This window comes from Mesoplodon mirus (assembly GCF_964341445.2).
Source record: "Mesoplodon mirus genome assembly, chromosome: 3".
Taxonomy (NCBI): Eukaryota; Metazoa; Chordata; class Mammalia; order Artiodactyla; family Ziphiidae; genus Mesoplodon; species Mesoplodon mirus.
In genome coordinates, this window is record NC_138978.1 from 68,967,516 (window position 1) to 68,989,768 (window position 22,253).

Consider the following 22,253-nt stretch of genomic DNA (forward strand, 5'->3'; position numbering starts at 1 on the left):
TTCATATTGTGTGATTTAACCAAACTATACTTATAAGGGCAGGACTATATGTTATACTTTTATACTTATTACATCTTCAGTGACTAATGATTCATTTTTACCATTTTGCATAAAAATTTGTAATATTCTTCTTGACTACAGACACTTGTTGCCCAGGACTTCCTGGTTAAATGCAGTTGCTTGCCAGGCCTACATCTTTGCTGCAGGGTTTTAATGATCCAGAGAAGAGTGATGGGAGCATGTAAGACATTATGTTCGATGGTAGCTACTTCAATGGTACCTGACTTTCTACTCAAACTGATGACTGCTGTCTTTCTTCCATTTTAAAAGAAATATGTACTCACTGTGGAAAAACAGAGATATAGAAAAAAGAAGAAAGAAGAGAGAAAATGGCCATAGTTTTGCCACCTCCAAAACAATCACTTAATATTTTGGCATATTTCTTTCCAATCTTTTTCTTTGAATAGTTTTTTTTTGGTTGTTGTTTATTTTAATTTATACAGGCTTGTCATAATGCATATAGTATTTTTCATTTTATATAACATTGTAACATATACACAATACTTATATGTAAAAATTATAAATATTTCATTTAATGAATATATCATAATTTATTTAAGCATTTCCTTGCTCTTGGATATTAGAGTATTTCCTTTTAATTTTCTTTGTCTTTTCTTTTTTTGGGGGTGCTTTTTGGAATAACACTGTGATGGACATCTTTATGTAAATTTTTTTCTCTGTTCTTAGAATTATAGCCTTAAGAAAGGAAAATGAGTGATTATTTCATTTTCTTCTAAAACAGTTAAATAAAGTTTATAGGGGCTTCCCTGGTAGCGCAGTGGTTGAGAGTCCGCCTGCCGTTGCAGGGGACATGGGTTCGTGCCCCTGTCCGGGAAGATCCCACATGATGCGGAATGGCTGGGCCCGTGAGCCATGGCCGCTGAGCCTGCGCGTCTGGAGCCTGTGCTCCGCAACGGGAGAGGCCACAACAGTGAGAGGCCCGCGTACCGCAAAAAAAAATAAAGTTTATAAATTTTAAAGAAATAAAATGTTGATGTATTCAGGAGACATATAAATATTTCAACTTTCAAATTATAAATACAAGTATATAGCCCACCCTCACTCCCCAGGCAACTTCTCAACAAACTTTTTGGCTGAATTCAGGGGTGGATGTGTTAGACTATGTCTGTGCTTATGTGTGTTCATAGAGCACCAAAGAATCAATCTAAATGGGCTTTTAAAAATCAGTTTTCAAACTTTTTTGTGTGTGTTTAAGCAGCCAAACCTAAAACCACACCAAGCTCCAGGGGAACATCCCCAGCTGGAGCCAGAAGAATGGGCTTTATTCTTCCTAATTAACTCTTGGACCCTGGGCCAGCCATAGGACCATTCCCGGCCTCAGTTTTGTCAGCTGTGAAATAAGGGAATTGAATTAAATAACTTCTTGGTAGATTCTGTGTTTCTAAGGTAAAATAATAGCCACTTACAAGGTTTGCTTGGAAAAATCGCTGTTGGACAATCATCATCCAGTAAAACTTGTGTGAGAGTCTAAAATTGAAGGAAGAGTATGTTAACATTTTAAAGATGATGTGATGACAAGTTTTACTCTTGATATAAAAATTTTGTCCTTTAAAAATTCAATTCCCTAATAATCTCCTTATCCCAAATTACACCCCTAATAAGGGTAATTGTAAGATTATAACACACACATACTTGTTTGACAAACACTCTTAAATATCCTAACTGTAATTCAATTGAATCAACAATAATAAAGTCAGACCTGCTGAAACCAAGGTATGTCTTTGAAGGTGTGTATCTTCGTCTTAGTTATATCCTTAGTCTCTAATCCTTTAATTTTTTTCTAAAAAAATGGCATCTTCTCTAATTTAGAAGCCATTACTACTAATTAACACAATAAGGCTTTAGAAATCCCTTATAAATCTTAAATCTAGGTAGTGTTTGGGGACTTTTTAAATGAGTAATTATCAAACCAGGTTTGGAAGTAAAATTCTTATTACTAAGTAGCCATGGAGCTTTATCACCACATTAATGAAATGGTGACTGCAAATGACATTTAGCTCTTAGCTCTAGACAGCAAAAAATCCAAATAGAGAATTTGCTGGTGTCAGGGAATAGTTGATGCTAACTTACCAGACCTAAGAGTCTTGTATAACACCCCAAGTCTACAAAATGATATGGTATAAATTGTGTGTTTGTATGTACATGTGCATTTGTGTTTTAATGAAATGGTACCGTTAGTAATCACTTCCAAGAAGATTTTGGAGACTGACCCATTACAAATGCTCATGTTACACTTGCGATTGAAACAAGGTAAATTCTTTCTAGTTTTAAGCTTAAACACACATACCTTCGCAGGCTTAAGAAAAGCAGACTTGCAGAACTGGCTGTAGTATGTCCAGTAGTTTCTGTCTTTTCTGTACATAAATTGTATTTCCATGTAGGTTAAAAATCTTTCTGGGCACTTGGAGACACAGATCTGTGAAATAAAGAAACACAATGGTGGGAATTGAATTGAGTTGAACAAACCAAGGAATTATCTACAAGGTTAAACTTCTAAATTACCCAAGACTATAAAAAAGCAAAGTACCATTTTCCATCTAAGAAACTTAAATCAATTCTCTAAACTTACTCTAAAAAATAAAATTTCATGTACTAGTATTCAAACTCTACTCCTTTCCCTTCGATGTTGATGTTCTGTTAAAACAATAAGATGCTGTACAACGACAAGCTTACTTTTACCTTCTGATTTGACATAATTGTAGATCTACATGCAGCTGTGAAAAATAATAGATTCCACATACCTTTCACCCAGTTTTGGCCAATAGTAATAACTTGCATAACTATAGTACAATATCACAATCAGGAAACTGATATTGTTACAATCCACTAACCTTATTCAGTTTCCACCAGTTTTACATGCATTCATTTGTGTGTATGTGTGTGCAGTTCTATGCAATTTTATAATCTGTAGATTTGTGTGACATCTTCCTTAGGACAGTGATGAACTTTTAATGAAATATTTTTTTTATGATTTTCTGAATTAGTAGATAAAAGCTTAATGCAAGATTAATTTCACCTGTGTAGTTTATACATTTTTCAGGGGTAGAATCTTGTTTTCTTTCCTTTATGTGAATACAGTGGTAATTTAAAACACTCCAAACATTGATAACTTATGCCACTAATAACTATCAGTGCCAATGAATTCTCAGAACATAATTGGAGGTTTTATTACCATAAGAAACTAACAAAATTAGGGCTATTTGTGGCAATCAATCATTATTATTGTCTTTCAGCAGCACCAGTCAAACATGGGCAGAGAGGTCACTGATGCAATTATCTTACATTAATTAACTTTGGGGGCCTATTAATGCCAAACCGGATGGCTGTGCTAGTCCACAGAGCCACCATGGAGTGACTGCAATCCAATTAGTAACTCCACAGAGAGAAAGCAGAATCAGGGAAGATGCACTCTGTTGGTTTTGCTTTTGTTTGTAATAAAAAAACAAAGATCATAGGAAGCCATGAGAGTTGTAGTGAATCCTTGAACATTCCCTTCCTCCACCTTCAGTTCCTCCTTAGAAAAGGCTTCTTAGCTCTGACTTGCTCCATCTCCCTACCATACTTTGGTAACTATTCTCACTGACCAGATTCTAGCTCAACCCCCACTGGTAGTTAGGTAAAAACACGGCTGCTGAGGTGACATCTCTTTCCCCTTTTTTGGGTTATGTCTCTGCTATACGAGGACAATTGGTATCAACCCCACAGCTAAGGTAGATAACTAAATGGGTACTTCAAAAATCTCACAGTTAATATTGTTTTATAGCAGCAGCAGTCCAATTTCTTTTAGAAGTTTTGACAAGGTAAACAACCCATCTCCACATTCATACCTCCAGATGCATTTTCTCTTTCTCAGTCTCTCCTACACACATATACACATACACACACAAGCACATACACACATTCATACACCTCTAGAGGAAATATTGAAAGTCTCACAGGTATCTTTCTATGAAAACTGAAGAACTGTTTAGGGACATTCACAGCAACCAACCAACATGCTCACATTTTTTGGAAGAAGACTGAGGTCATTGTCAATGTGAACATCAAAAGTTTACTCTGATGGGAGCTAAGCTGAAAAAACCATTAACATATTAGGAGCTACCTCACAGACATTTAGATGTTGATGTAAGTAAATTTGGCAATTTACTTACATGACTCTGAAAGATAACTGAACTAACCCCTTGTTGGATACATTTAAATGGATTTATAAAAGTGAATACTGAATATACTAATGTTTTCATAGGCTTTCAATGATGGTAGGAGCTACTGAGTTGAGGCTATGATGATTTCTGTATTTATAAATACACACACATACAATGTATACTACACATATAAAAGTGCGGTGTATGCAACATATAAAAGAAAGTAATTTAAGTGGTAAAAAATGTTTTGATAAGGAGAATCACATCAAATTTCATTCCAGACAAAAATAAGCTGTTAAAAAACAATATAGCAAATGTTCTTTACTCTCTCTCAATCAGACAAATTTGTTCACTTCAAATAGGGTGCTGATTAGTAGCAATCAACATATAATTAGCCAAAAATGAAGGTCACATTGAGGTTGGGTATCCTAATTGATCAAGGTCTGTCCTTTAAATGCTTACAACACATGTCTGGACCATGCTGCATTAACAAAAAACATCATGCGTAAAACTATGGCTTGGATCAGTAGACACACTACTGCCTGGCAGACTGAAAGCAATCCTGCATTATTGGCAGCTAATATATATTCTGACTCAGTTCTGATTCTTTGTATAACCACAAAGGGGCATTCTGAATATAGTTCTTCATCATTATTTTTACTTCTTCCATTCCTATAGGGTTAACATTCTAATATAAATTAGGATTTGGTGAGTGGAAGAGAGAGTTACACTGAAGGTTAAAACACTACAGTTTGCAATGAAGAAAGGATAATCTAGTAAATCTAGTAATTTATGTAATCTAGTAATTTATGAAATGTAATAAAAAGCATAATGTGCAAGGATTTTTTGTTTCATCATGGAAATGATGTATTTGTATAGTGTAGTGGAAATTTTTCTAGACTGGGAATAGGAAGATATTCTCTCGTTCATTCATTTACTCATTCAAATATTTATTTATCACCTGCTCTGAGCCTGCTCTAGGCACTGGGGACACAGTAGTGAACAAAACAGATAAAATTCCCTACTTTCTAGTAGGGGAGATGGTTAACAACAAATAAACAAAATTGTTTGCTATGAGATGGTAGCAGGTGTTATGGAGAAAAATAAGGCTAGAAAGAAGGCCAGAGGATGAAAGGTACCAGGGTGGGATTCTAATTTTAAATAAGTAGTTAAGGGAGGCCTCAACAAAAGGTAATATTTGAGGAAGACTTGAGGAAGACTTGAAGACTAGTGATCTAGTCATCAGGAGAAAGAGCAGGCTAGGCAGGGAGATCAGCAAAGTCTAGAGCTATGAAATCGGCACTTTCCTGGATCCTTTGAAGACAACAGATGGTCAGTATGACCTGAGTGTAGTGAGCAGAGGGAGAGCCATAACATATATGGTCAGAGTCGGGCAGACAGTGAAGGACTTTGTAGGCCATTGTTAGGACTTTGGCTTTTAATATAAGTAACTTGGGAAGCTATTGAGGGGAGGGGGCTTGAGCAAAGGAGGGACATAATGTGACTTACATTTAACAGGATCACACTGGTTGCTGGGTGGAAAAGAGAGTCTAAGGGGCTGGAGACAGGGGCAAGAAGAGACCAGTCAGGAGGTCATGGAACTAATCTAGCTGGTTCCTTGAAAAAAGGAGGAGATGGTGAAAAAAGGAGGAGTTTGGTCCTGGGTATATTTTGAATGGAGACCAGAGGAATTAGCTCACAGCTCAAACATGAGTGTGACGGAAAAGAGGGATCAAGGATGATTCGATGGTATTTACAGCTGTAATAGGAAAGACCGATGGGGGGTGGGGAACAATTTTAAGAATAAAGTCAGAGACTAGGAATTGAGTTTGGACATGCTAAATTTGAGATGCTAACTAAATATCCCTGTAGAGACATGGCATAGGTGGTTGGATAGAAAGATCTGGAGTTCTGGGAGCAGACTGATCTGGATAGATAAATTAGGAAGTGCAGCATATAGATTGTGTTAAAAACACAAGACTAGGTACAATCGCCAAAAGGAGTAAATGTAGGTATTGAAGAGGACTAAGCTTGCTAGAGGAGGAAACTCCAGTGTTTAGAAGATGCTGGAAAGATGAAGAGAAACCATCAAAGAAGACTGATAGGGAGTAGCCAGAGAGTTGGGAGGAAACACAATGTTGTGCCCTAGAGGGCAAGTGAAGAAAGTATATTAAGGAAGAGGGACTGATTAAACAGTGCTCTTAGCTCAAGTAAATACGGATTGAGAATTGACCATTGGTTTAAATAGATGGAGATCAATGGTATCAATATCATTTGGAGAAAATGGAGTAGGAGTAAAAGCCTGAATGAAAATGAGAAGGGAGGATTTAGACACATTGAATATAAACTATTCTTATGAGGAGTTTGGCAAAAAAAGAGGCACAGAGATATGAAGCAGTAACTGGAAGGGGATGTGGGATCAAGGAGAGAATTATTTAAGAGGGAAGAAATAACAGCATGTTTGTCTACCGATGGGGATAACTTAGTAGAGAAGGAAAATGGTAATAAAAGAAAAAACCAGGGCTTCCCTGGTGGTGCAGTGGTTGAGAGTCCGCCTGCCAATGCAGGGACGTGGGTTCATGCCCCAATCCGGGAAAATCCCACATGCCACGGAGCAGTTGGGCCCGTGAGCCATGGCCGCTGAGCCTGTGCGTCCGGAACCTGTGCTCCGCAATGGGAGAGGCCACAACAGTGAGAGGCCCATGTACCGCAAAAAAAAAAGAAAAAAACCAGAAGATTTCTGGAGTTGTGTGCTGGACTTTGTGAGCGAGGATAAGATCTAATGCACGAGAGGATGGGCTGGCCTTGGGCGCACAGGCTGTTCCTCCACAGTAAGAGCAGGGAAGGCAGAGTAAATACATGAACACAGATGATGACAGGTAGGCAAGTGGAGGTCAGTGTTGTAGCTTGTAAAAGTTGTTTTCTGAATGCTGATACTTTCTCAGTGAAATAGGAAGCTAAGTCAGAGGCTGACATGGAGACTGGGAAGGAGGTCTTGGAGGTTTGAGGTGAGAGGAAAAGGTGTAAAATTGTTTTCTAGCAGAGTAGCTAGTGAATGGGCAAAGTGTCTCCTGTGTGATTTGGGGACAGCATTAAGGGCCCCCTTGAGGTTAGTGGTCCTTAATTTAATGGACTGTTGTGTGTGTTTTCTGCAAGAACACACAGCTGCCTGGGTTGAGGCATGGAGTAGGCAGAAAGCTGCATTTAGCCATGAATGATGTTTTGCCAGGGAAGTACAAGTAAACGAGAAGGGGCAAAAGAACTGAGGGTTTATATAAGGTAGTTATTTTTTTTAATTTTTTAATTTTATTTTATAGTTGATTTACAATGTTGTGTTAGTTTCTGATGTACAGCAAAGTGGAACAAAGAGATAGCAACTAAGTCAAAATCTTACTAAGTTTTTGAGGTAGTTGTACTGCCAAATTCATGACCTAACCTGAAAAGGCCTTTCACTGTTAATATAATCTTTGAGGTTCTAAACTCGCACAATAGGAAGAAAGTTTCAAAGCCATGCGGCCCCTAAGAGGGTATATTTCCAATGTTCAGCAATGGTGTGGTCTGAGGCTGACACACAGGAAATAACTTTCCAGGTGGTTGAGCAAAGAATCATAGGATGTGATGGATAAGGAACTTCCTTCAGAGAACACGATCCAGGTCAAATAAGACTGTTTTCCAGTGCCATGCACTAAAGACCACTGAAGACCTTTCTGAATGGGAGCTTGTATTCTAATTTTCCTAGCCCTGTTCCCCATTATGCATTTAGTGTCAAGACCTGATGGAGAGACTGTCCATAATCCATAGATCCTAGACTATGGGTTAAAGATAGTACCACATGGGATTCTGGGTTGTCTCCCTTGGGAAGAAGGGTGTTCTGGAGGAAGGAGGGATAGACTATGGAAGAAACAATGAAGTTTGTCCCTATTGTTTCATTTGTTCTTGGTACACAAGAGGCTGCTCAGCCCACAATTACATTGCTTTATTCCCTCCTTTTTGCATCTCGGTGTGAACAAATAAAACTAATGAGTCTATGGCATATAAGTAGAAATGCACTGTGTGAGCCTACTGATCCAAGGCTTTTAAGAACAGGGGTGCTTTATTCAGCCTCTCTGTCTTCTTCCGGCAACTGGATGCTGCTCCTGCTGAGGACTTAAGGGACAACAGAGCCACCAGATGAAAGGAGCCTGGAAGAGAGTTGCCCATTGACCACAAACACCACCTTTTACTCTTATATGACCAAAAAGAAACTGTTTTAAGTCACTGAAAAACTGGGGTTTATTAGTTACAGTAGCTGGCTTTATTCTTCCTAATACTGATCTTGAGAAAAATATCTCCACTTCTCTGGGCTGCAGTTTATTCATTTATAAAAATAGGTGGTTAGACAAGATAATCACTGAGGTTCCTAGTAATACTAAAATGATTAATCCCTGCTTTTTTTTATTGTATATGAACAAACATGAGCTTATACTTCTGTCTTCCCACCTTCCATAAATTCATCATTAATCACACACACCCAGAACTCAAATGTAGTTTCTCAGTTCTTTCACCCAAGAATGTTCAAAATCGCTGACATCACCAGCGAGGCTTTTTTTTTTTTTTTTTTTTTTTTTGCCTTACCTGTCTGGTAGGGCACTGTAGGTTTACCATCACGGAGGGACTGGTACAGCTGAGCAGGTTAAAGTAAAACAAAATGGGCTTGTTCCTAAGAGAACAACATAATATTTTTAGTGACCGTGGAAATATTTCATATCATTTCAGCCCCTGTATACTTTAATATAACATCACATTTAAAAATTGGCTTCATTTTCCCCAGACAGTTGCAAAATATTCTCCAACTCCCCTTTAACCTGCCTAACATTTAAAGCACCTTTTGGTCATAGTAAAAAGTTGAAATAATCAAATTGTCCGTCAACAGGGGATTGGTTACATAAAGAATTCCACATCCATAAAGTAGAAAACTATATCGCCATTGAAAATAATGTTGAAAAATGTTTAATGTTTTAGCAGGGAAAAGTGAGACCCAAAGAGATCACAGGGGAGTTGAGATAAACCAATGGGGCAGAAAGAGGGCAGCACTGAAGCAGCCTGTCATGGGAGAACGTGGAGTCAAGTAAATGGGCTTGCATCTTCCTGGTGGTACCTCATCTGACAAGAGACTGGAGGTGAATCACCAGGGATAAAGCCAAAGGGGTTTGGTGGAGGGCAAGCCAAAGCTGATTTCTCAAATCAAAGAACTAGTCAGTGAGGACTTCCCCAGAGAATTTCCACTTGTGCACCATGAGAGAGCCAGCCTTTGGATGCTTACCCCAAAGACAGAGTTTATGGATAGTCAGTTACATCTTAGCTGCAGTAGCAACAACCATGTGGGACTAGGGAAGTGGCCAGGAAAGCAACAGATACTCTTCCTTCTATCTGTCACAACACAAAGAAAGAGCTAGGACCAGGAGAGAGAGAAGAGAAGGGAAATAGCAGAACAGGGCCTCTCTCCCACTCTAAGTTCCCTTGCAGTGTTCAAACCTGAGCTGGGGAATTGGAAGAAACAAGATTCAAATTTTAAATTGCACTGCACTGAACTTTTTAACAATAGTAAGTATTTAGAAAGCTATGGAAGGAAGCTACCCAAGATGCCAAAACAAGAAGTAAAGAAATTTGAAAGAACATTGTTAAAGGCAATAATAGGGGAAAAATAAACCCATTTCATGTTTGTAATCCCATCTAGTTCAGATGGCTCAAGAATCTGGCTATAAATTCATACACAATATGCACAAGGCTACTTCACGATTCCACAAGAGTGAACTTGGCTCTTTCACCACCCAAGCAACTATATCTTCTGTATGTGATTCAGATTTGTACCTAAGTAAATTAATAAATTATTACATGTCATGGATCATTGGAGTCCCTTAGGAGTAGTTAAAATGCTGAATGGTAAATCAGTAAGTGTCAAGAGTCCCCTACAGGTAAAACTGATTTATAAACTGCAAAATGTTACATAAACTCAAGTTATTCAACAGATTATGTGATCCTCAAGGGTAAAGTTTGTACCTTATTCATCTTTATACCCATCTACCTTGCCAACACTTAGCCGAGTACTTGGCCTATATTAGGCACTCATCAGATGTTGTAGAATGGATGAGATCAATTTCAGAATAAGTTTTTCAATATCTTAGAATTCTCCTTAGTTTTTTGCACAAATCTATAGTCATTCTATCAAAGTCTGTCTGATATCTTTAAACATCAGTGGTCCTCAGATTCCTTAGGTACAAAGTAGATGGCGATGGTTGCAGCTGAACAATTCTGCAGAAGTGATTGAGGAAGTAACTCATTATTTAACTTGAATTATATTCCCACCATGAAACAACAAAACAGAAGCAACTACAAGCTACTAGTTTGAGATGATGTAAGATGCACTTAAGCCCATCTCTCTTCTTTCCCGAGACTCATGGAAATAAAAGAATAAAAGTACAAAAAGCAATAAACCTCACCATACCAGCTAAGGATGTGCAGGATGGGATCTGCACACAATTGCACAAGAGAGTTCAACAATTTCTGGAAGATGGAGAGCATATGAGACTGTGTTGAGTGATGAATGCACCATAGAAAAGCTACAAAAAGGGTGGGATATGATATGCCTGTTAGAAATCATGACACATTCTGGACTCAAAGCTGAGAGTGAGAAATGTGGCCAAAAGTAAGAAGATTAATGAAGGTTTATATACAGGTCTACAGTGCAAATCAGCATCTCTGTGCTCCTCCCATACACCTACACTTAAGACTTCTAGCATCCAGGAAAAATGGGCAAAAACAGAGGCCTCTTTTGTTGAATGATAGCAAGGGCTTTTGTGGGATTGGGTACACCAGTCTACAGCCCTTCATATTCTGGCATTGTAAAAGCCCATGCCTGACAGTCAGCTTCCCACCAGTTCATGCTGTAGTGAAATCTAACAGCTAATACAACATTCCTATCCCATACGGGACAGAGGTCTCCCTGGAAAAACTGAGCTACTAACACAGAAACAGAGCAAATTCACACAAGCGACCCAATTCTTTCTTTAGTAAAAGTGGATAATCAAGTAGCATCAGGAGTTTAAGAGAAATCAGAATAGGAGAGAGAAAGACTAAAGTAAACAAACAAAAACTGATGCTGGATGAAATAAAAATAATTCAGGGTACAGGAGGGACCTTAAAATTTTTTTCAGAGTAATTCAAGCAGATTATTCATACATAAAAATACTATGTTATTAGAGGAATAAATAGGAAACAAGAGGGCTTTAAGAGATTTAAAGTATGATTACCAAAATTTTAAAATCAAAAGCAGAGCTGGAAAAAACTTTATAAATCTCCTAGAATACAGAATAAAAAATCATAGATGGAAGATATAAGGAAAAAAAAAAGAGGTATGGAGACTAATCCAGGAGGTCCAAGGTATGACTAACAGAGTTCCCAGAAGACAACCAATAAAATGGAAAGAATGAAAACAGCAAAGAAATAACTGAAGAAAAATTTTCAGAGCTGATGAGAGTCATAGTTCTTTAGAATGAAAGGACCCCCATTGAGGCCTGAACAAAAATAATATTTTTTAAGAAAGACCTACATCAAATTGTGGGATTTCAGAACACCAAGAGTAAAGAAACGATTTTAAATGTTTTCCCAGAGGAAAAAAGTCACCACAAGGTATGTGAATCAGACTAGCATTAGACACATTGGATGCTAAAATCAATGGAACAGTATCTTCAAATTTCTGACAGGAATTGTCTTTCAAGTTACACTTCTAAAGCTAGACCATCAGTCAACTGTAAAGAGGGAGAAGAAAAACATTTCCAGGGACTTCTCAAATTTACTTCCTGTGCTTTCTCTTCTTAGGAAGATAATCAAGAATGCTCTCCCTCAAAACAAGGGTGTTGACAAAGACAGAAGACAAGTTAGGATATAGAAAATGGTACATGGGACGTGCTTACACTAAAAAAATATATATATTTCTTGTTTATCTGAAATTGAAAATTAACTTAGCATTCTGTGTTTTTATTTGCTAAATCTGGCACCTCTAGAAGCGGGACCCAATCTAATGAGGTAGATAAGTCCCAGAATTAAGGCTATGCAGTAGGCCTAAAATTTACCTGGTCCTGAGTGGAACAAAAGGACAGAAGTTCTACAAGGCAGGTGTTCAGAGAAGAGGGAACCTCTGAAAAATAGTGTGATTGGAATGGTAGACAAACTTATGGTCCTGATAAAGACTATTCAAGAAAAACTTGGCTGACAAATAAAACATTATACAAGAATGTCATTGCCCTATGTTGAAATAAACTAAAACATTATACAAGAATGTCATTGCCCTATGTTGAAATAAACTAAAATGTAGCATGATGCTAAACTGCAAATAAAGTGTAAGATTTGGCTTTGACATCAGGGACACAGTAGAAATGAAAATGTAATGGCCAGACAGTGACTAAACTTCACATAGTTATTACAAAGTAAAAGTCTTATTTCCAACTTCTAGAATCAACCTACCAACAGAACATGAAAGATTCTGATGAAGTTGCAGAACTGAACTTTATAACAAACTTGGTCATGTGAAGGGTAAATATAGAAAGTGGAATGGAAAGGAAAGATGGAGAGAAGGGTAGTGGGGATAATATCCTCCTCTTATATAAAGAGGAGTCGAGATACTGACAAAAGTTAGTGGAACAAGAATTCGAAGCTCAGTATACTATTTAAAGTCACAAAAGTAAACTATAAGAAAATCTGAAGGCAATAATTTAACCATTAAGCATGGAACGAGGAGGGAGAACAGGAAAACAGATAATGTAAATTAGTTAAATCTTCATGTTTCATAGCAGGCTATCAATGGATACTATCTAAAATTAATAAAGTACAAAATGAAAGAATGAACATATGATTTGAAGTTATGCAAAAAACTGCCAGAAGAACTAAGAGCAGTGTTATGGACTGAATGTGTTCCCCCAAAAGTCATATGTTAAAATCCTAACCCCCAAAGTGATGGTATTAGGAGGTGGGGCCTTTGGAGGTGCTTAGGTCAGGAGGGTATAGCCCTCATGAATGGAATTAGTGCCCTTATAAAAGAGACTCCAGAGAGCTCTCTCATCCCTTCCTCCATTTGAGGATACAGAATAAATATGGCAAACCAGGGAATGGACCCTCACCAAGAACCTGACCAAGCAGGCACCTAATCTTGGACTTCTAGTCCCAAGAATTGTGAGAAATAAATTTTTGTTGTTTACAAGCTACCTAGTCTATGGTATTCTGTTATAGCAGCCTGAACTGACTAAAACAACCAGGAGAAGGAGAGATTATCTTTCTGGAAAGAAACCTCCTAAGACAGGAGACCATTGTTTTTATTGCTTTTATTATAAGCTCTTCATTATTGTTTGGTTTATTTTCATAGGCATATATTATTTTGATATAGATTTAAAAAATTAAACCAATAGATCTGGGCTTGTAGTATGTTCAGTCAAACAGATTTGTGAGACCTCCTTGCCATTTTCTAAGTGTTTCTTCAGTGAATTGAAGACAAAGTTATTATTGCTTCACTTAATTGCTTCACCAAATTGATGCAAAACTTAAATAGAAGAGCTTTGTTCTCTTAATCTTTCCTGTTTCCCTATCTGAAACTCATACTAGGAAGATGGGTATTTTGGTCTGTCTAATCTGGCAATTGGGCTGCATCAGACAACGTTCAAAGTTGTTTTAACCCAAACTTTATAAGCTGAAGTTTTTGTAGTAGCCAAAAGGTGGCATCAAAATCAATTGAGTTCTTGCTTTTTAGTAGAAATCCCAAAGAAAAGGATCATACCCAAGTATCATGAATAACTTCCCTGCAACTCAAAATGCAGAGAAAGTTACACATGTCAACAAAGCACTCCATTTTCCTTTGAGTCTGTTTTATCTGCTTTGACATTTCAGAAAACTCTCAGTGTTTCCCCTAGTGTCCTTTTGGTTAGGCATAGACAAAGCACAGACTGACCAAATTCTATCCTAAACACTATCACACCATCTCTAAGCATGGGATTTTAAGCTCAGTTAAGGAATGTTTTTTAGAGTTGAGAATCAAAGGGTTGCTCTAAGCACATCATGACACTAATGAGTACAAACACTGTTACAGCCTAACAAGTATGTCCTGGACTCAGTTGTTTTGTAGTGCCTAACTTGCTTTACACATTCTCACAGAGATGCATTTCATTTACAGATGAAAATATATACACACACAATTTTTTTTAATTTAATGGTACTTTTTACCAGTTTATGTTCAAGGTTTTAAGGACTAGATTAAACGTGGAACATGGAAAAGCAATTTCACTGCAACTCTACCAATATGCAGCCTAAAGAACACAGAATTTGGGGTTAGAACATGTTACTTTTGCCATTTAGTAGTCAGCTGACCCTGAGTGCATACTTTAACCTATCTGAATTTGCTTCCTAATTTTCTAGATGAGAGTAGTAATAATGGCACCACTTAGCAGTGCTAATAGGAGGATCTGATAAGAACTTTACACTGACCTCCAACTGGAGCAAATCACTGTCTTTTCTGTGCTACCCCTTTATTCCGATTCATTTAACAGTGAATCTACTGAGCACCTACTATAATGAAGTGATGAGGATACAACAGCAAAACAGAGAACGTCCCTGATCTCAAAGAACTTTGACTCTAGTAGAGGAAAATAAACAAGTGAAATTAATAACCAGGATAAATTCAAGTAGTGATAAGTACCCAAGACAATAAATCAGGGTCTTGTGCCAGAAAGTAACTAGAGAAAGTGGGGGTGAGTGTAATGTTTCAGATGGGATTGTAAGCATTATTCTTCAAATAGCACATTCTGCGAAACACACTAGATTGAAATCCATGGATTTCTCTTTTTTTTTTGTCCAATTCCTAGTTTAATTTTTTCCACTTTTATTGAGAATATACTTGACATGTAACACTGTATTAGTTTAAGGTATACAGCATAATGATTTGATATATGTATATATTGAGAAATAATTACCACAATAAGTTTAGTTAACATCTATCACTTCATATAGCTACAAATTTTTTTCTTGTGATGGGAACTTTTAAGATCTATTCTCTCAGCAACTTTCAAATATACAATATAGTATTGTTAATTATAGTCACCATGCTGTACCTTCCATCTCTAGAAACTTATAACTGGAAGTTTGTACGTTTTGACCACCTAAACCCCTTTCCCACACCCCACACCTCCCACTTCTGGCAACCGCCAATCTGTTCTGTTTCTATGAGTTCATTTTTTTTTAGATATCACATAGCGTAATAGCCTCAGGGTCCATCCATATTGTCACAAATGGCAGGATTTCCTTCTTTTTTCCTGCTGATTTAAATTTATTTATTTGTATAAAATCACATTTTCTTCACCCATACACCCATCCAGTGAGACTTAGATTGTTTCTAGGACTTGGTTATCATAAGCAATGTTGCAATGAACATGGGGATGCAGATATCTGTTCAAGATCATGATTTAATTTCTTTTGGATATATACCCAGAAGTGGAATTACTGGATCATGTGGTAATTCTATTTTTAACTTTTTTAGGATCTCCATACTGTTTTCTATAGTGGCTGCACCAAGTTACATTCCCACCAGTAATGCACAATAATTTCTCCACATCCTTGCCAACACTTGTTTTCTCTTGTCTTTTTTGATGATAGCCATTTTAATCAGGTGATAACTCATATAGTTTTGATTTGCATTTTCCTGATGATTAGTGATGTTGAACACCTTTTCATATATCTGTTGGCCATCTATATGTCTTCTTTGGAAAAATGTCTATTCAGATCCCCTGCCAATTTTTTAATCATTTGTTTCATTGTTTGGTTTTTTACTATTGAGTTACATGGGTTCTTTATAAAGTTGGGGTATTAATCCCTTATCAGATGTATGATTCACAAATATTTTCTCCCATTCCATAGGCTTCCTTTTCATTTTGTTGATGGTTTCCTTTGCTGTGCAGAAGCTTTTTAGTTTGATGTAGTCCCACTTGTTTATTTTGCCTTTTCCTACCTTTGCTTTTGGTGTCAGATCCAAAAGATTATTGCCAAGATCGATGTCAGGGAGCTTACTAGGAGTTTTACAGTTTCAGGTCCTAATTCAAGTCTTTAATCCATCTTGAGTTGATTTTTGTTTATGGTGTAAGATGGAAGTGGTCCAGTTTCGTGGCTTTGCATGTGGCATTCCAGTTTTCCCAACACCATTTATTGAAGAGAATATCCTTATTGTATATTCTTGGCTTCTTTGTCATAAAGTAATTGACCATATTTCTGTGGCTTTATTTTGGGGCTCTCTAATATGTTCCATTGAACAATGTGTCATAATTCTCTCTTCTATTTTTTGAAAGAGTTTGAGAAGGACTGTTAATTCTTCTTTAAATGTTTGGTAGAGTTTATCAGTGAAGTCATTTGGTCCTGGACTTTTCTTTGTTGGGAGGTTTCTGGTTACTGATTCAATCTTCTTACTAGTAATTGGCTTGTTCAGATTTTCTGTTTCTTCATGATTCAGTCTTGGCACGTTGTATGTTTCTAGGATTTATCCATTTCTTCTAGGCTGTCCGGTTTCTTGGTATATAATGGTTCATAGTAGTCTCTTATGATCCTTTGTTTGTGTGGTATCAGATGTCTCCTGTTTCATTTCTGAATTTATTTAAGTAGTCTCACTTTTTTCTCAATGAGTCTAGCAAAAGGTTTGTCAATTTTATGTTTTCAAAAAAACAGTTGGTAGTTTCATTTATCTTCCCTATTGCTTTTTTTAAACATCTTTATTGAAGTATAATTGCTTTACAATGTTGTGTTAGTTTCTGCTGTATAACAAAGTGAATCAGCTATATGTATGTGTGTATATATATATATATATATATATATATATATATATATACATATATATATCCCCTCTCTCTTGCGCCTCCCTCCCACCCTCCCTATCCCACCCTTCTAGGTGGTCACAGAGCACCTAGCTGATCTCCCTGTTCTGTGCAGCTGCTTCCCACTAGCTATCTCTTTTACAGTTGGTAGTGTATATATGTCAATGTCACTCTCTCACTTCATCCCAGCTTACCCTTGCCCCTCCCCATGTTCTCAAGTCCCTTCTCTACATCTGCATATTTATTCCTGTCCTGCCCCTAGGTTTGTCAGAACCTTTTTTTTTTTTAAGATTCCACATATATGTGTTAGGATATGGTATTTGTTTTTCTCTTTCCGACTTACTTCACTCTGTATGACAGACTCTAGGTCCATCCACCTCACTAAAAATAACTCAATTTCATTTCCTTTTATGGCTGAGTAATATTCCATTGCATATATGTGTCACATCTTCTTTATCCATTCATCTGTCGATGGACACTTAGGTTGCTTCCATGTGCTGGCTCTTGTAAATAGTGCTGTACTGAACACTGGGGTACATGTCTCTTTTTGAATTATGGTATTCTCAGGGTATATGCCCAGTAGTGGGATTGTTGGGTTATATGGTAGCTCTATTTTTAGTTTTTTAAGGAACCTCCATACTGTTCTCCGGAGTGGCTGTATCAATTTACATTCCCACCAACAGTGCAAGAGGGTTCCCTTTTCTCCACACCCTCTTCAGCATTTATTGTCTGTAGATTTTTTGGTGATGGCCATTCTGACCAGTGTGAGGTGATACCTCATTGTAGTTTTGATTTGCATTTCTCTAATGATTAATCTCTATTTCATTTATTTCCACTCTGATCTTTGTCATTTCCTTCGTTCTACTAACTTTGGGCTTATTTTGTTCTTCTTTTTCTAGTTCCTTTAGGTGCAAAATTAGGTTGTTTACTTGAGATATCTCTTGCTTCTTAATGTAGCTGTTTATCGCTATGAATTTCCCTCTTAGAACTGCTTTGCTGTGTGCCATATGCTTTCGTATGTTATATTTCCAATTTCATTTGTCTCAAGATACACTCTAATTTCCCTTTTGATTTTTTCTTTGACCCATTTGCTTAGTGACAAGTTGTTTAATCTCTACATATCTGTTAATTTTCCAGTTTTCTGAATTAATTTCTAGTTTCATACCATTTTGGCAGTAAAAGATGCTTGATATGATTCCAGACTTTTTACGTTTATTAAAACCTATTTTGTGGCCCAACACATGATTCATCCTGAAGAATATTCCATGTATTTGAGAAGAATGTGTATTCTGTTGGTTTTAGATGGAATGGTCTGTAAATGTCTGTTGAGTCTATCTAGTCTAACATGTAATTTAGACCAATTCTTCCTTATTAATTTTCTGTCTGGATGATCTAACCATTGATGAAAGTGGGGTATTGAAGTCCCCTACTATTATTATATTGCTGCCTAATTTTTCCCTTCAGATCTGTTAATATTTGCTTTATACATTTCAGTGCTTTTAAGTTGGGTACATATTTATAAATGTTATATCCTCTTGTTGGATTGACCCCTTTATAATTATATAATAATCTTCTTTGTCACTTATTAGAGTCTTTGCCTTAAAGTTTATTTTGTCTGCTATAAATATAACTACCTCTGCTTTCTTTTGGTTTCCATTTGCATGGAATATGTTTTCCATCCCTTTGCTTTTATTCTATGTCTGTGCATAAAGCTTAAGTAAATCTCTGGTAGGCAGTATATAGTTGAGTCTTGTTTTATTATTCATTCAGCCACTCTGTATCTTCAGATTGCATCATTTTACCATTTACATTTAAAGTAATAATTGATAGGTGGGACTTACTATTGCCATTTTATTCATTGTTATCTGGCTGTTTTGAAGTTCTTTTGTTCTTTTCTTCGCTTGCTCTCTTCCTTTGTGATTTGATGACCTTCTGTAGTAGTATGCTTAGATTCCTTTTTTTTTTTTTTTACCTTTTGTGTATCTACTATAGGTTTTTGCTTTGTGGTTACCACAAGGCTTACATAAAACATATTACAGCAGTCTATTTTAAGCTGATAACTTAATGCAGATGCATACTAAAGTTCTACATTTTTATTCTCCCCCCAACATTTCATGTGTTTGATGTCACAATTTGCATCTTTTCACCTTGTGTATCCATTAATAAGTTACTGTAGTTATAGTTATTTTTACTACTTTTGTCTTATAACCTTCATACTGGATTTATAAATGATTTACCCACCACCATTATAATTTTAGACTATTCTAAAATAGAGCTTAATTATGTATTTTCTTTTACCAGTGATATTTTTACTTTCATATGTTTATCCTGTTACTAATTAGCATCCTTTCATTTTGGCTTGAGGAAGTCCCTTTAACATTTCTCATAAGACCAGTATGAACTCTATCAGCTTTTGCTTGTCTGGAAAACTATCTCTCCTTCAATTCTGAAGGATAATTTTGCTGGATAGAGTATTCTTGGTTGGCAGTTTTTATTCTTTCAATATATATATCATTGAATATATCATTCTACTGCCTTCCGGCTTGGAAAGTCTCACTGAAAAATCTGCCTGTGGTCTTACAGAGGTTTCCCTTATATGTAACAAGTTGTTTTTCTCTTGCTGCTTTTAAGATTCTGTCCTTGTCTTTAACTTTTGACAGTTTAATTATAATATTTCTTGCTATGAGTTTCTTTGGGTTCATCTTATTTGGAACTTTCTGTGCTTCCTGGATTTGGGTGTCTGCTTGCTTCCCCAGGTTAGGGAAGTTTTAAACCATTATTTCTTTGAAGAAACTTTCTGTCCCTTCTCTCTTTCTTCTCCTTCTGGGATCCATATAACGCAAATGTTGATCGACTTGATAGTGTCCCATAAGTCCCTTAAGCTATCTACGCTCTTTTTCAGTCTTTTTTCATTTTGCTCCTCTGATTGGATGAATTCTACTGCCCTGTCTTTGAGTTTGCTCATTCTTTCTTTTGCTTATCTAATCTGCTGTTGAACCCCTCTAATGAATTTTTCAGTTCAATTTTTATATTCTTCAGCTCTGTGATTTCTGTTGATACTTTACCTATACTTTCTCTCTCTCTTGAAATTCTCATTATACTTATGCATTGTTCTCCTGACTTTGGTGAGCATCTTAATGACCTTTATTTTGAATTATATCAGGTAAATCATGTATCTCCATTTCATTAAAATCTGTTTCTAGAGATTTGTCTGTTCTTTTGTTTAGAACATAATCCTCTGTTTCTTCATTTTCCTTGATTCTATGTGTTGGTTTCTGTGCATTAGATAAAACAGCTGCCTCTCTGCCTGGTTTCTTGTAGGAGATAAACCTTAATATTCACCCCAGCCCCAGCTCTTAACTGTCTCTCAAACCTTTGTGCATGTCTAAGTTGCTTTCCTTGTTCTTAGTGGCTCTTAGTAGTTGAGTAGTGCCAAGACCTGTCAGTGTCCCAAAGGGGAGGATCTCAGTCAGTGATAGATGCAGGCTGATTGGCCATGGCTCACGGGCCCAGCCACTCTGCAGCATGTGGGATCTTCCTGGACTGGGGCACGAACCCTTGTCCCCAGCATCGGCAGGCGGACTCTCAACCACTGCACCACCACTAAAGCCCAACACCAGCTTTTAAAGTACATAAATAGATCTCTTTCAGGGAAAGACTGGGAAATGAGCATTTCAGTCTTCTCCCTCTGCACTGAGTGCTGAGGGGATAGCCAGTTAAGAAGTGTTTTTTAGTCTGCTACAGTTGTCTCATTTCATTGTGGGACCAATGAAATGCAAGCCCCATGGTCCACCAGAGCCAGATCAAGGGGTGTGTCCCCTGGGTGGCAGTTGCAAAAGCTTGTGCACTAGATGTGTGCACAAGTTCCTTCCAGGTAGTAAGTACAACTTGGAGCTGCCAGAGGGAGAACACAGAGACAGTGCCCACTGGCCTCCTCCAGGCTCTGGGGAAGACTATAATCATCCCCAGATGTGTGCATATTAGAAGTCTAACCCTCATGCAGCAGCTATTGAAGTATGCAAATAGCTTTCTTTCAGGAAAAGCCTGGGAGATGGGTGTTTCTGTCTGTTCCCTCTGAGATGAGTCTGGGGGAAATAACCACAGTGAGTTAAGAACTTCTTTTTTTGGGTGTGGTACACGGGCCTCTCACTGTTGTGGCCTCTCCCGTTGTGGAGCACAGGCTCCGGACGCGCAGGCTTAGCAGCCACGGCTCACGGGCCCAGCCGCTCCGCGGCATGTGGGATCTTCCTGGACTGAGGCACGAATTCGTGTCCCCTGCATCGGCAGGTGGACTCCCAACCACTGTGCCACCAGGGAAGCTCCAAGAACTTCTTTGTTTACAATAGTCTTTATGAGTCTCATGGATGCAAGCCCTGTTGGCTTTCAGAGCTAGGTGTTTTGAGGGCCTGTCCCTTGGGTCAGAGTCTTAAAAGTCGGGGCACTAGATGTGGGGTTCAAACCTTTCATTCCTCAGAGACAGGCTGGGATTTGGGCATTTCCTCCCAATTGTATGGCACTGAGCCAGGCATGGGGTTTATGGTAAAACTGTGTCTCAGCCTTTCCTACTCATTTTGATGTGGGTATTTCCTTGTTCACTTGATACGTAGGAGTCACTCAGCTAGTTTCTGGATTTCTTTCAGAGGGAATTGCTCTGTGTGTAGCTGTAGATCCAGTGTGTCCATGGGAGGAGGTGAGTTAGAAGCCTCCTGTGTTGCCGTCTTGGACTGGAACTCTCTGAAATCCATGGATTTCTTGGCTATATCCCTGAAGACTGAGATCCTTGAGAAAATTCTGTCTTGTTTCCTAGAGTGATTCCAACCTTTTGCATAGTGACTGGTCCTTTGGAGACCTCACGAATGGTGTATTATAATATTGAATATGAAAGTGCTTTGTTAAAAAAAGCACATGTAAGTTTCACCCTAATTACTGTTCTTTCATTTAATTTTTTGCAATATTATCAGAAAATTAAGGTAGGTTGCGTCCGTTGCCCAAAGGTCAACAATGGAAAGATGTAAAGTCAGGATTTGACTCTAGAGTATATTCTTTCAACAAAATGTTTTATCTCTTGTTCTTTCAAAGGGCTTTGATAAGTAAGGTAACTCATTGCCTCAGCTCATGTACTTTCAAGACTTTTAGTTTTGGACAATTTGGA

General features: G+C 37.5%; 1 protein-coding gene across 2 annotated transcripts in view; it reads right to left on the bottom strand.

Moving 5' to 3' along the window:
• Window positions 1–22,253, bottom strand: part of SLC44A5 (solute carrier family 44 member 5) — a gene marked incomplete at its 3' end in the record, with an annotated part of 382,825 nt that overhangs the window by 46,472 nt on the left and 314,100 nt on the right. For both annotated transcript variants that reach the window (XM_082612771.1, XM_082612770.1), the window contains exons 5-7: window positions 8,838–8,922; window positions 2,369–2,497; window positions 1,488–1,548 (exon numbers count right to left, since the gene is read on the bottom strand). In XM_082612771.1, the coding sequence (XP_082468897.1) occupies window positions 1,488–1,548; window positions 2,369–2,497; window positions 8,838–8,922 (275 nt within the window). The remainder of the gene's footprint in view (window positions 1–1,487; window positions 1,549–2,368; window positions 2,498–8,837; window positions 8,923–22,253) is intronic.